The 16,516-nt window shown below is 35.2% G+C and overlaps 1 protein-coding gene across 1 annotated transcript; it reads left to right on the forward strand.

Annotated features, from left to right (window-relative positions):
* Positions 1 to 2,712: 2,712 nt before the first annotated feature.
* On the forward strand, positions 2,713 to 4,194 carry LOC107648423 (F-box protein CPR1-like). Its single transcript, XM_088491711.1, has one exon. It carries the CDS (start codon positions 3,236 to 3,238, stop codon positions 4,067 to 4,069), a length of 834 nt encoding a protein of 277 aa, XP_088347837.1. The 5' UTR covers positions 2,713 to 3,235; the 3' UTR covers positions 4,070 to 4,194.
* Positions 4,195 to 16,516: the final 12,322 nt, after the last annotated feature.

Genomic DNA, 16,516 nt, shown 5'->3' on the forward strand with positions numbered 1-16,516 from the left:
TTTATTTATTTTTGGACGGGAGACTATTATGTCTAACAGAGAGAAACGTTGGGGATTGATTTGTACATTAGTTTTTCTTGGGGACTAAAATGTCCGTTTTTTAAATCTTTGAGGACTGATCTGGGTAATTACTAGGGGTGGCAACGAGGCGGGTAGAGGCGGGTTTTTGCTCTACCCGACCCCGCCCCGCTCGACAAAAAACCCGCATGAAACCCGCCCCACCCTATCCGCGCGTAGTAAAATGTTAAACCCTATCCCGCCCCTGCGGGTACCCGCCCCGCCCCTACCCGCCCCTATAATTATTAAATCCAACAAATAAAATAAAATTTTAAAAATTATATAACCACCATTTACATACATAACATAAATTAAAGTAAAAATTTATATATGATATAATATTATTAATCATTTTACTAATTATTTTATATATATATATATATATATATATATATATATATATATATAGGGCTGCACACGGATCGGATCGGATCGGATATAGCCTAAAATTCTATCCGATCCGCACTGCACTCATCGGATCGGATCGGATACGATATCCGCATTTTTTTAGGCCGGATCCGATCCGATCCGATCCGCATACTTGCGGATCGGATCGGATCGGATATCGGGTATATCCGCATAATTAAAAAAAAAAACTATTTTAAAATTCTATTTGACTATTTTTACAAAAAAAATCCAAAAATTTCATTTTTTATCTGTTTAAGCCTATTTACTCCTAAAATATTATCAATAATAGTTCTTTTGAATAACAAAAACAAAATAATAACACAAGATTTAAGTTTAATTATTCTAAGTTGAAGTACAACATAAAAAATTAAAAACAAAATATCATAAAATTCATAAATAACACACTAAAATTCATATCACATTAGGGTTTATTTTCTTAAACTATGCTATTTATATGTGATGTGCGGATATGCGGATTTGCGGATCGGATCCGCGGATATCACTGCCAAATCCGCAATCCGATCCGACCATAGTGCGGATCCGATCCGATCCGATCCGATGGCTCTACGGATCGGATAATATCCGCAAAATTCGGATCGGATGCGGATAATTACCGCGGATATGCGGATATTATCCGATCCATGTGCAGCCCTATATATATATATGTATACTGGGGCGGGTAGGGGCGGGTTTAACCTAAACCCGACCCCGCTCCGCCCTGCCCAAGAATTCGCCCCATTAAAATCCGCCCCGGTGCGGAGGCGGGTAATTACCCACCCCGAGCGGGTAGGGGCGGGGTGGGTACTCGCGGGTTCGGATAGTGTTGCCACCCCTAGTAATTATTCTACCAGAAAATGAACTAGGAACTGATTTGTCTGTCGGAGTAAAATCTTGGGGACTGATCCGTGTATTAATTTTCTTTGGGGACTAAAATGTCCGATTCTAAAATCTTCGGGGCTGATTTGGATAATTAATCATGAATTAAATAGCGTACGTGATTGAACAGGTTGCTACTTCGCAATGACGCAATTTATAAAAATCTCCAAAGGCACCTCGTGAATCTCATTGTTCTACTCATTCATGGTCTCCATACACATTACTTCGGTTTAAATTCAAGACTATGACTTATCATGTGCATGTTTATATATGCTCTTTTATAACGAACTAAGTTTGCTCTCTAGTGAAAGATTTTGAAAATTGAACCTGTTATCGAGTTGCTTTAATTATTAATTTATTATTTTAAAAGTTTAATTAATTTAACTGTAATTTAATTAGAATAATTAATTTATAATAAAATAATATATAAAATTATAATTAAATACATAAAAACATAAATATATATTAATATTAATTTTATAATTTTATATAAGTATCATATAAGTATAATATAAGAATTAAATAAAAAAAAGTCACATTTCAAGGTTTATATATGTATAATATTTATGATATTATATATTTTATGTTATAGAATAATAAAAGATAACCAAAAAAAATATTAATTTAGTTATATCTTAATTTGTAAATTTTTTATTTGAAAAATAAATATATTTTATATCTTTTAATTTTTAATACATATTTAGTTTAAATTAAATGTATTTTGTTCTTTTGGATTATTAAATGTATTGGGTTATACTATTAAAGATAAGGGTAATTTACTATAATAAAAAAAAACTTTTTTGTTATGAATTTAAATAGCCTATTAAAAACATCTATATAAGAGTCATAAAAAAAAAGAAAAATTTTAAAAACCAATTGGTTTCTAGTTCTATCACCCCGATCATTTCCAGTTAATTTAGTAGTTTACGGGAGATTTTTAAACAAGCGTTTTAGCTTATTAACCGAACTGTATAGTGAAACGGTTTTTTATTTTTAAAATTTTAGGTTTAGTAGTCTGTTTGTTAGTCTATATAAACAAGTGTTAAAAGTTTATATTCATGATAAATTAGTCCTTAGTCTTGACTTGGATGGAAACTCATATGCAGTCGATTTTACGTGAAGTTGATAACTGAGCGGTTAGATGATTTGATTGATTTGACTAAATTTTCATCTAATAACTCTCAGTTATCAACTTCACATAAAGTAAACTGCACCCGAGTTTCAACTAAACATATATGCTCTTTGATTGGTCTACTTCAAATTTACATATAATTAATATTATTTGAATATTTTATATAATTGACATAGTGTTTACCACAATGTAGTCACCAAACGGTACGGTGTTTGAGTGTTTGGTAAAGAACGTTAGAATGCTTATCATCTATTCATAGTCTTCACCATCCTCACACATTTGATATATTACCACAAAAACAGTCACCAACCACAAAGCCATGCTCTCCCTATGCATTCTTTTCATTCTCTTACTTCTTCTAATGCCATTGACGAGTATAGCTAATAACAAAATTCACATTTCTTCAAAGTTAAGATTACCCGAGAAGCTCAGCATCACACATCATTTGCCACAAGAATTGGTTTCCAGCATCCTTTCAAGGTTGCCAGCGAAAGAGTTATGGAGATGCAAGTTTGTTTGCAAGTCATGGTTCCATCTCATAAATGATCCTAATTTTGTTACCAATTACTATGTTGTCTACAACAATAGCAAGTTAGCAACCATAACCATTCTCATCTCCTCCTTATTCAAAGACCTTCACTTTCTAGCAATAAAACATTCATTTCTGTTCTTTCTTGTAATAATGCCACAGGATCCGTTTCTTCTCAAACTCTAAACCTTCCTTGTGAATACAATTCAGCTCATAAATATTGGACCGAAATCATGGGTCCTTGCAACGGCATATATTTTCTTGAAGGCAATCCAAATATGATGATGAATCCCTCTTTAGGACAATTCAAGGCTCTGCCAGAATCTCATTTCACAACCCCAATTGGGACAAACTCTTTGTCCGATTATGCCGGATTTGGCTTTGACTCAAAAGCTAATGACTATAAAGTTGTAGTGATCAAGGATCTTTGGAACAGGGAAACGGATCAAAGAAGACTTTGGTGTTGGACAGCAGAGTTGTACAGTCTCAATTTGAACTCTTGGCGAAAACTTGATGCTCCTCTGCCATCCCCCATCGAAATTTCGGCCTCTTCTCGAGTTTACACTTATGAAAATAATTGTTTTCACAGGTTGGGTTACGTTGAAGATGAATTTGGTGAAAGAAAAGATGTGGTTCTATCATTTGACATGGTTAATGAAGCCTTCAGAAAGATCAATGTACCGAGAGTATGCGAATCTTCGATAGCATCCCTCGCCACGCTTGTCCCGTTCGAGGAAAGGAGAAACGCTATGAATGACTATGATGTTTGGATGATGAAGGATTATTGGGATGAAGAGTTTTGGGTGAAGCTATACAGTGTTGGACATGTTGAAGTGATTTCAAGGCTTGTGGGATTTTATAAGAGTAATCAACTTCTTTGGAAAGGTAATGATGAAAAACTAGTAATGTATGAACGTGATTCCCAACAAGTAAAGGATCTTCATGTTTATGTTAAGAATGATTCACTAAGAGCTGCTAGATACATGGAAAGCCTTGTTTCACTTCAAAGGGGACATGAGTTTCGTCGGCAATGTCTTCTAATTGATTGGATTGGATCTCGGTGCTAATGTAAGTTTGAGAAGTAGTGTATGAATGCCCATCTTTAACAAGAAAATGTAAAATAAAAACACTTGGTGAATTTGATTTAATTTTTATGATTTAGATAGTATTTTGAGTCAAGAATGTTCTCAGTTCCAACAAACAAGCAACTAGAAGTGTTAGCATTATCATGGCTCATAATTTGATTCAATATATCTTTATTTAGTTGTTGGAGAAAACTTTGGGATGTATAAAACCTATAAAGCACGGACACTTCATTGAGTTGTCGTGTCTGCGTGTCGGACACATTTCGGACACGACACTCATCGACACTCGTCCGACATGCGTGTCTGCTGTGTCCAACCGTGTCTTAATAAAAAATAAAAAAATTTCTCCGAACACACTTGGACACACCTAAATACCATCACGTGTCAGCGTGTCCTATCTTATTCTTAACATATAATTTTTAAATAAATTTAGATATAGTATATATTATTATTTATTAAAACAAAAAATATTTTAAATACTTGATATAATTAAAATAAGACATTAAAAATAATTATAAAATTAATTTATATTTTAATATCAATAAAATATTAAAATATAATTACAATTTATCTAAAAAATACTTTATATTTTATATGTATACGTGTTTCTGTGTCATGTAAAATTTTAAAATTTGCGTGTCGACGTGTTCCGTGTTCCGTGTCCCGTGTCATGTCGTGTCCCGTATTCGTATCAGTGCATCATAGTATAAAACACAAGCAACCCGTGAGCTCTCCGGTAAATCTGTGGGTGCTTTGACTAAGATAGCACATGATTCTTTCTTGAATTACGAGTAGAAACCTTTAAGTACTACAAATAACACTATAATTTCAAGCGAATCTTTCTAATCAAATTCTAGAAAAGATTAATAATGAGTAGGTATGGATTCACTCACATGAAAATTTTATACGACTTGTACAATAAACATCCAAAGTGATTCTCAAACAATTCCAAATCAGACTCACTCCCCTTCCTTCAACAAATTTTCCTCCCCAGGCCGGAATGAGAACCCATTATGAGGAGCTGGTAAACTTGAAGACCCGTCTTCAGGAATCTTTGGAGCATGTTACTAAAACGTTTTTTATATATGGTCACGACTCACGATTTAGAATAAACCGTGACTATAGGTAAAGAAAATCATTACCATAAATCTATGTTTTTTTTTTTTTTTACTTTACGTCATGATTTTTAACTGGGACCAAATTTAGCATGATGCTTTATATATATATATATATATATATATATATATATATATATATATATATATATATATATATATATATATATCTCTAAGAAACAATTTAGACATGATCTAAAATCGTAACCATAACTTATTCCTGTTGATCGAAAATATTTGATTTCGAAACACACCATATAGTCGAAGTACAATGAATTTTTATTTCGAGAAATGAAGTTTGTTGGAGAATAAGAAACAGAAGCTAGTCTATGTAAGTAATCATGGAATAAAAATTATTTAAAGTTGATTTTGGTAGTTATTCACGTTGTACAAAAAGAGCGGAAACAATTGGTTGAAAGTTAGCACATATGGAAGTTACTCTTAAATCTTATTGGTCAATAATTTCAATAAATAGATGAAAGATCAACAAAGAATGGGTTGGAACTTTGTTTTAGAAAAACACTCAACCACACACATATCCCAGCGACTTTCCGAGTTTGCGTTCGAGTCATTTTTTTGTAGGGTTCCTTTCATGTCTTTCCTTTTCATTTACATTTCCTGTAATCTTTATTTTCTTTGCAATTTTATATTTCAAGCACTTTTACTTTTTTCTTTCCCTTTAAGATTCTGCATTTTGTATTTGACTTCAAAGTCCTTTGATCCATCGAAGACAGTTTACTACTTTATTCAATTTTAATACAATTCATTTCAAATTCAGTCAATTTATTTTCAAAACTTTACTTTGTTTATATTTCAGATTTTCTTTTATTTTGCGCGATAGAAAGATCTTTTGATGCACTTTAAAAAATTGGTACTCATAGAGGAGTAGGTTTCGCTCCCAGACCACTAGATATCAAACCACTTTTGATTTGCTAAAAATCGATAAAACAAATTGGCATGTCCGGTGGGGCAGTTTGAAAGTTTAACTGTGTCAAATGATTGTGTATTTTCATAGTATATGCAATTAAGAAGTGGGAGAATTGTACGCATGGCAGACAAAGTTTTGAATATTAATGGTGGTTCATCTGCAAGCGATAGTGTGCTTGTAGTTGCACAGTCTTCGACAGATGTAACTTCACGTCTAGAAGGAAATGTATTGAACGAAAGTGTGGTGGTTACTAGTTCTCAAACAGGGAATAGTGGGAGTAATACGCGCCCACGTGGTAATCCACTACAAACTCAGTCCTCAGTAACTGCCGGTTGGCCACCTTATGGCCTCCCTCTAGGTTACACACCACCAATAGGTGGTTTCGCTCCTCCAATTTGATTTGGAAGCACAGTTGGAGCAAATAATGTTCAACAATTGAAACAACATCCCGAGTATTCTTGAGATTATTATGTGGGTTCAACATCGGGTAGTCTTGGCTCGATGCCAGCTTTTCGACAACATATTGATGAAAGCCATCATGATATAGTCAACTTGTTGACCCAATAAATGACTATAATTTTGAACCCTATGATGGCGAATCATGAGACAAAGTTTGAACGCTTCGCTAGGCAAGTAGAGCGAATCGCTCGAATTGTCGATTATGGTGAGGGTGATAGGTAGAATATGGAAGGAAACCATGAGGGTTTTGAAAATTTGCTTAAAAATGAAAATGATGATTGATAAACTCCATTTTGAGGGTTTATCTTGTATCGATTTTAGGGGTTTTATCAATGATTCCACACGCTTTTCATATGAAAATACAAGACTTTGTGTTCCTTTCCTAACTTTTGCCTCATGGATGAAAACATGCTTATTTTGCACTAAATTAGATACATTTCTAATCTTCTCTTGATGCCGTTCGATGCCGTGACCTGTGTGTTAAGTGGTTTCAGAATATAGGGCAGGGATGAACCGGAAGAGAGAAGGAGAATGGGCACGAAGGAAAGGAGCATAAGAAATTGAGCTTTGGAAACTTCAGCAAGGGCGCGTGCGCGTACTTGGCGCGCCCGCGTGGATTGCGCAGCTAGAAGTCAAAGCCAGAAGCCAAGCCACGAGCCGGCTTGTGTAGCGGCTAGGCCATAACCCCCATGGGCGCGCACGCGTATGCTGCGCCTCCGCTCACATTGCAAGATGCCCCAGTGGCGCGCACGCGTGCTTTGCGCGTGCGCGCCGATGCTCGAACATGATTTTTTTAGAAGTCACGTGACCTGGGCGTGGAGACAGTTGGAGATCTCATCTTGGGGGAAGTGCCTTGGCGGGAAGAGCTTAAGAAGACCAAGGGTTGAAGGGTTAAGGACTTTTGGCTCATTTTTAGATGGTTCTAGATTTTTTTGGCTATTGTTAGTTACACTCTTGAGTAGAGAGAGAGAGAGAGAGATTCCAAGCTCTCATTAGGGTTCATCTTCATCCATTTTCTGAATTTCCAATCACACTTTGGTGAGATCCATTGCAATTCTCAATTCATTTGTTCATGTTATAGATTTTCTTCTCCAATCTCAATTAGTGCTTGTAATTGCTCAATCCTCATAAATCCTAGATTCAACTTTGTAGTTTTGGATTTTTTCAATTTCTTGAGAAGCTCATTTCCATTGTTGTTCTTTGTTAATTGTTGTTAGTTCCTTGTGTTGAAGCACTTTCAATTCTACTTCCTTCTCATTTTTTTACTATGCCTTTTTTCCTTGCTCATCAATTGTTTGATAAAATGCCAACATTAGTTATGGAGTAAAAGTTTCTTACTTGGCATAGGGTTTGAGTCATTAGAAAGAGTTGAATAGTTTATGTCAATTGTTGATTTGGAATTAGAAATTGCTAATTGACTTGGAGTGCACTAAAGCTATATTTCCCTAAGGTGAAAACTAGGACTTGTGACTCAAGTTAGTTACTCTCATTTGACTTTCCTCTATACCTAGGGGTTAACTAAATGAAGCAAGGCCTAATTGTTGTCATCATTGATGGGACTATAAGGACAAAATTTCTAATGCCAACCCTAGGCCAAGTCTTCTAAAAATTGATTGCTTGTTTGCCATTTATTTTGCTAAACCTTCAAAAGAACCGCAACAAGGCTTCCTAATCGATAAGATGCATGCTCTAGCAATTCCAAGGGAGGACGACTCGGGGGACTAGTATTCTCGGTTATAGATTGTAGGATTGTTTGATGCGAAGTTTGAATGTCGATTAGACTATACTCACGATTATATCCATTATTGAATTCTATATCGGCATGATAAATTTCGTTTATCAATGATGCACTCCTGGGTAGGGAAAATCCTCGAATGGTTCGTCGTGGCCAAAACGCTGATGATGTGTTGGCTCGATTGCCAGCCAATCAAGGTGGCAAACGTTATCAAATTACGAGAATTGTGGATGATGTACTTAATAGGGTCAGATTTAATGTGAGTTTTATGAATCAACCCTATTTTGTTTTTGTTTTTCCTGCTGTTGTTCAAATGGTAGAAGTGCCTTGAGGGGTAAAATATCCTAAAATAATTACAAAATTTGTCGGAGAAGTTGGTGAATCGACTACTAAGCATATTGCTCGATATTTGGTCGAGATAGGCAATTTGGTCAATGATAAAAATTTGAAAATGAAGTTCTTTCCTTCTTTGTTAACGAAGAATGCATTTACTTGGTTTTCAAATCTCAAGCCTGATTCGATGGTGACTTGGGCACAGTTGAAGAGTGCTTTCCACTCTCAATTTTATAGAGGGGAATTCGATGTGACAGTTATTAACTTGGTGGCTTTGAAATGTGATGATGGAGAAATAATTTATGATTACATGATTCGTTTCAATATGGTCGGAGTCGATGTTATGTATCTCTTCTAGAGAGTGAGGTAATAAAGATAGCAACTATGGGGTTAGGTTTTTATATGCGTCGAAAGTTGCTTAACGTTCATATACCGGATTTGGTCCATTTGGTTGAAAGGGTGCGCCAGGTAGAAATTCTTCGGAAAAAAAAAGAGAAGTATAAAAATGAAATAAAGTTGAAAAGTAAATCTTTTTCTCGAAAGAAGAAGGTGTCATATGTTGCGATGGAGTCCTGAGTGAGGAATCTGATTTTGAAATAGAAGTCGATTTGGCTGAATTAAAGAAAGGGCCACCTTATGTTTGTTCTGTGCTTAAGAAAATCTCAAATGTTGATAAATCGAATGATTCGAAACATAAGAGTGGAAAAAAGTATAGTTTGGATATTTCGAAATTAAATAAAATATTTGATGTTTTGCTTAAGGATATACAGTTAATCTTGCCAGAGGGCAGGACATTGCTTTCGATAAAAGATTTAAAGGAAAAATCCTATTGTAAGTTTAATCAAGCAACTAGCCATTCGACTAACAATTGTGTCCATTTCAAGGACTTAATTCAAGAAGCAATTATGGAAGAAAGGTTGAAATTTGATGATGGCAAAAAGGAAATAAAGGTTGATTCCGATCCTTTTGATGCTGGGGCTAATTTTGTTGAACCATGTTTTGGTGTTAACATGGTTGGTTTCTCCTATGAATTTGATACTGCTTTAGGAGACTTCGAAGCTAATGTTAGAGTAGTATATTCTGGTGTTGGTGACAAGCTATTGAAATTTTTAATGCGAAAAAAAAAATGAAAGATCGAGACGTGTCTTTGTGCCCTTGATGTAATGTTGTCTTCGATGTTGAGGCTGCAGCTATCTTTGAGAAAGAAAGAATGAAGAAAGAGTTGGCTCATAAAGAAGAACAGGTTCGACAGAGGCAACCATCTCGAAGAGTGGAATGACAGTTCTGGTGTCCCTCAAAGAAAATTTCCTGCCCCATTGGACTGTTCGCAGGCTTTGGGTGTACAATGGATACGAAATTGTCAGGAGTTTCATAATAGAGATGTGTAGTACAGTCGTAACACACAAAGGGGTTATCGAGGTTTCCATCATGGCCGTTATGCTTATTTTCAAAGTCAAACCAGAGGAAACCAAAGAGGAAGAGGTGGACATCAGGTACAAAGGGAATCTTTAAGTGATAGAGCCAAGGGGACAACTCCTTCTGTTTATTCCCGCATGATATTTCCGGTCGATGGGAAAACGGTCCCAAAGGAGATTCTATCTCCTGCCAGGTTTGACAAAGGTAAGGCTGTGATGGTAACCCAGGAAGTTGGTAAAGAAAAAGACGTTGATCTAGACGAGGAGTATTTCGAAGATGGTGATTATGAGATGGTAAGTACCATTTCAATTATCCCAACTGCGTACTTAGGGGAATTTGAAGGGAATCCGTACGAAGATTATGATGTGGAAGATGAGGAGATTTTCTCATTCATTCAAACTGAGGATGAGTTGGGTTATTTCTAGAGGCCTACTGAAAAACAAAATTTCCATCTTCGTCCACTGTATATTACGGCTTATATGAGTGGAATTAGCGTAAACAAGGTTCTGATCGATGGGGGAGCATCAATTAGTTTGTTGCCAGAGAGAATGCTAATAAAAGTAGGGAAACATTGATGTGAGCAAAACCGTCGGCTTAGAATTTTCACAAAAATATAGTTCCGTTGCAAGTATAGTCCCAAGCCAACAAGTAATGCTCAATCAAAGTTTGATATTTTCAAATACAAAACAATAAACCGAGAGTAATGAAACATCGGGTCGTTTTTCCTAGGATGCAATCGAAGTGTTACGCTTTCGGTTGTTAGGGCAAACAGAGCGGTTTTCAAATCAAAGAACGAAAGATTAAAAGAATTAAGATATAAAAGAACTAAGTAATGATCAAAATTGTAATTAATGCAATAATAAGGAAACAAGGTCAAAACTAGTGAAAATGCTAAGATATGTATAAAAAGCCTTGACTTGGGAATAAGGATCCAGGAAATCCTATCATCGCCATAACCAAAACTATGGTAAAGCAATCATAATTGACCTTAATCCATAAGTCCTAGCTAACTTACCAAACTGGTTGGTAAAAAGCTAGCTTTAATAGAAACAAGAGTAAGCTAACTCCCCAAGAATTACCACTAAATGTTGGACATCATGACTCTAGTATCCTAGGAACTAAAACCCCAAGCCAAGGTGTGAAAATCTACTCAAAATTACCAAGTGGCATTTTCACAAACACTTGGTGGGCACAAAACCAAAACATGAGAATTTGCAAAAGAAAATGGAAAACTATAACCAACTATTCACAAAATCAACTATAAACAAACAATCAAGCATAAAGAAAGCATAAAACAGTAAATTCATCAATCAAAACTTCAAGAAACTCAAAATTGCAAATATGAACAAAGTAACTTGAACCAAAAGAAAATGAAAATAAAGATGCTATAATTAAAGAGGAAATGGAGAGTACTTACAATTAAAGATGCAAAATCCAAGATCAAACTTGCTATAAAATGCTACATGAAATGGAAATGAAATAAAACCCTAGGAGAGCATTCTAACTACACTACTCCTACTCCTAATACTATGAATTAAAACTATCTAAGTGAGCTCCCTAAGCTAATGCTTTCATATGTGTTGATATCCCCTTGATATAGCACTTTTCATTCAGCACAAAGCCTTCCAAAACTGGGTCAAAGGCCCTCAAAATCGCGAATCACATGTTTCATTAATGAAATCACGTGCAGGGACCTGTGCGTACGCACAGAGCGTTGTGCACACGCACACTAGCCGATTTCCTTCTTGTGCGCACGCACACTTTGCTGTGTGTGCTTTTCCTTATTTTCTTCATGTGTTCTCCCTTGTACATGCTTTCTTTCACTTTTGCCTAGCCAATCTTGTCTAATTGACCTGAAATCACTTACAAAATATATCACGGTATCGAATGGCATAAAAGTGGAATTAAAATCACTAATTTAAGCATAAAAACACATGTTTTCACATTTAAGTCCAAATTAGGGAGAATCACAAAAGTATGCTATTTTGGTGCTTAAATGTAGGTTTATGTGATGAAATCTACTCAAATCAATCCTAAATATCCCAGCAAATATGGACTCATCAAACATCCTGATGATTTGATTCCTACCAATATTTCTGTGATTGATTATAGTGGAGTATCTACTCCTGCAAAAGGGTTGGTTACTCTTGGTGTGCAGGTAGGATCTTCTGATCGAAATACTGTCTTTGTGGTAATATCTTCGAAGGCTAGTTACAATGCGTTATTGGGACACGACTGGATCTATGGTGTTGGATTTGTACTTTTGACTGTGCATCAAAGTGTCCTTCTATGGACGGATGAAGGAAAACTTGAAGTGATCAAGGTAGACTCAAGTTTATATGTTGAACAGTTGCATGTCGATTTCAAAATATATAATGATAAGTTAAAGCCTTTAAATGTCGACAGGGTGCTCAACTCCTTCAATTGCGAAGGTTGGTTCTTGACATCAGAGGGTTTAAACGTGAAGCTTCGCACCCACAGCTTGATGCCCCTCCTACTGGTTTGGAGTAGTAGTTTGCGAAGGTGGTGGTTTGAAGACATCTCTTCATGGCTGCCGAGCAAGATGTCTTGAATTACCTGATAAATTTAAAAAAATTATGTAAGTAATTTCCATTCTGTCAAAAATAAATGTGATTCAACTGATGAAGTTGAAACATGTAAGAATTTTATTTCAGATATTTCAGTTAGTAGAATAGATTCAATTCCTCAAATCGAATTTAGGCATGGTTTAAGTTCTTCTTGTTTTGTTGCTGATAGTAATGTTATCAGTCGGGCTTCTATTGATGTAGCTAAAGCCCATTGTACTGAAAGTGATTCAATAGTTGATCTGGTTGATAATAAAGTTTGTTTTATTTCAAATGAACCCATTGATTTATCTTTTGATTACATTTATGATTTGGAGCCTTTGGGTTACGAAAAATATTCAGTTGATGGTGATGACGTTACAAAAGATTTTGATTCACAAGATCCTCTCGAAGAAATTAATCCTGGGATCTGATGATGATTTCAACTCACATATAGTTGTAAAAATCTTGATGAGCGATTTTGAACAAAGCTATTGAGTCTTTTACTTGAATACAAAGACTATTTTGCTTGAGATTATCATGAGATGCATGGACTCGATCATTCCCTTGTAGAACATCAGTTATTTTTGAAATCATTTGTGAGGCCAATAAAGCAACCACCTTGATGCTTTGCTCCTGAGATCAATCAAAAAATTAAAGAAGAGATTGAAAGATTGATCAAAACAAAATTCATTCGAACTGCTCATTACATTGAATGGGTATCGAACATCATTCTCGTAATGAAAAAGAATGAAAAGCTGCGAGTATGTCTTGATTTTCGAGATCTAAACAATGCTATGCCAAAAGATGAATACTTTATACCCATAGCAGATATGTTGATCGATTTTGCAGCAGGAAATAAAATCTTAAGTTTCATGGACGGTTATTCAGGATATAACCAATTTTTTATCGCAGAAGATGATGTATCGAAAACTGCCTTTCGATGCCCTGAGACATTAGGTACATACGAATGGGTGGTAATGCCTTTTGGTTTGAAAAATGCTGGTGCGACGTACCAACGTGCAATGAATACTATTTTTCATAAATTTATTGGAAAATACATGGAAGTCTATATTGATGATGTTATGGTCAAATCAAATTTGATAGACCAACATCTTGATCATTTACAGTAGGCATTTAGTACAATTCGTAGAGAAGTGTCGAAGATGAATCATTTGAAGTGTGCATTTGGTATGTCTGCATGAAAAATTTTGGGATTTGTAGTTCAAAATAAAGGAATTGCCATTGATCAAAATAAAGCTAAGGCAATCTTGGATTTGCCTCTTCCTAAATCAAAGAAGGAAGTACAATCTTTCCTTGGGAAGGTCAATTACCTTCCACGATTTATATCGAATCTTTCTGGCCAAACTTGAATTTTTGTATCCCTAGTCAAGCTTAAAGTTGAATCACAGTATGAATGGATAGAAAAACATCAAAAAGCATTTGAATAGGTCAAAACTTACTTGTCCAAGGCATCAATGATGGCAACTATTCGTCCTCGTGAGCCCTTAAAGTTATATCTTGCAGCATCTACGAATACTATTGGATGTATGTTGGCTCAAGATGATAAAGAAGGTCATGAAAGGGATATTTACTATTTGAGTAGAGTGCTAACCAATATTGAGTCGAGGTATTTTTCAATTGAAAAATTATGTTTGTCTCTTTATTATGCCTGTATGAAGCTGAAATGTTACATGTATTGTGAAAGTGATTGCACAAACAGATTTGATAAAATACATGTTGTCTTATCCCATGTTAAGAGGTCGACAAGAGAAGTGGATGCTTGCTTTAACGGAGTTCGAATTGCAATATGTACCGCCTAAAGCTGTGAAAGGTCAGGTCATTGCAAATTTTCTAGCTGATCGACTGAACAATCCCAATGACCAGGGGACAAATGTAATCGATGTAGTTTCTAATTGTTGGAAATTGTATTTTGATGGTTCGAAACATAAGGATGGTGCTGGAGTTGGGATTTTGATTATTTTTCCGGAAGGCGTCCCGTTATAATTTCTTTTTGAATTAAAATATCCTTATTCAAATAATGTTGCTGAGTATGAAGCCTTGATATTAGGATTAAAAATTTTGAATGATAAAGGGGCATTAGATGTTCAAATTCTTGGGGATACCCAATTGATGTTGAAACAGTTATCGAAGGAATTTAAGTGTAATAATGAGAAGTTACAGAAGTATTAATCGATAGCGTGGGAGTTATTAGTGTCTTTTCGAAAAGTGTCTTTGGTTCGTATTCCAAGGATTCGGAATGAGATTGATAATGAGTTATCTTAAATTGCATCAAGATACAAAATACTCCTTGAAACTTCGGAAAAATTAGCAAAAATTCATCAAATTCTAGTACCTATTGAGGAAAGAGAGGTATTGATTATAGATGAATGGGATGATGATGATTGGAGAAAACCAATTGCAGAATATTTGAAAAATCCGAACATTCGAGTGGATCGAAAAATTAAGTTAAAAGTAATGAATTTTGTGTTGATGGATGATGAATTGTACAAGAAAGGCGTCGATGGTAGCCTTTCTAAATGCTTGAGTCAATTGGATAAAGACATTGCTCTTGGAGAAGTTCACAAGGGTATATATGGTGCTCATCAAGCTGGAGTAAAAATGAAATGGGTGCTTCGACGAAATCGAGTGTATTGGCCTTCCATGATTAAAAATTGCATTGATTATGCAAAAACATGCCAAGAGTGTCAGTGGCATGGAGTGATACAGTAGATTCTAGCTTCTGAGTTACATTCGATTTTTAAACCATGGTCATTTCGAGGTTGGGCTTTGGATTTGATTGGAATAATACACCCACCTTCATCGAAGAATCATAAATTTATCATAGTGACAATCGATTATTTCACAAAGTGGGTTGAGGATGTTCCTTTAATAGAGGCATGTCAAAATGAAATTATTGATTTTATAGAGGAATATATAATTCATCGATTCGGGATTTCTCAAACTTTGAGTACTGATCAAGGAACTATGTTTACTGGTCAACGCATTAGGAATTTTGCAGCCTCGAGGAATATTACTATGGTAACTTTGACTCTATATTATGCACAAGCAAATAGTCAAGTTGAGGCAGCAAATAAGATTTTGATTAACTTGATTAAGAAGCAAATTGGTCACAAACCTCGAACTTAGCATGAGACTTTAAGCCAAGTGTTGTGGGCTTATTGAAATTCACCTAGAGGATCGACAAATACGTCTCCTTCTAAATTGGTGTATGGCCATGATGCGGTGTTGCCATTAGAAATTAATCTTAATACTTTAAGAGTGATGAGGCAAGATGATTTACCGATTGAAGATTATTAGAATGCAATGTATGATGAGTTGAATGATTTAGATCAAGAATGCATTTTAGCACTCGAGAATATGATTTATCAGAAAAATAGTATTGCTCGAAGTTATAACCATCAAATGAAAGAGAAGTGCTTTAGTGTGGGAGAGTTATCTTAAAAGTTATATTACCAATGGAAAGGAAATCGAAATTTTTTGGTAAATGGTCCCATAATTAGAAAGGACATTTTCAGGTGATCGATTTGTACACTGGGAACGCATACCATATTAAAGATATCGATTCTAGTAATGAGGTTAAATTGATAAATGGAAAGTATTTTTGAAGCAATATCGATGTCTGGAAAGTGATGTTTAAATATATAAAGAAGTACAAATAAAGGAAAAGAAGATCTGTTCAGGAGAATACATTAAACTTGTGGAGCATAAGGTGCTAACAGTTCTTTGAGTTCCAGTGAAGTTGATTTCTTTCTGTGTTATTGTTGTTATAAGCTTCAATTTCGTCATGTTCTTCGATTTGCACTCTGTTATATCTCCTATTAATCTCAGCTTGTTTGTCTTCTATCTTGCAAAGAC

Source organism: Arachis ipaensis, chromosome B6 (assembly GCF_059453495.1).
Source record: "Arachis ipaensis isolate K30076 ecotype BB chromosome B6, ASM5945349v1, whole genome shotgun sequence".
NCBI lineage: Eukaryota > Viridiplantae > Streptophyta > Magnoliopsida > Fabales > Fabaceae > Arachis > Arachis ipaensis.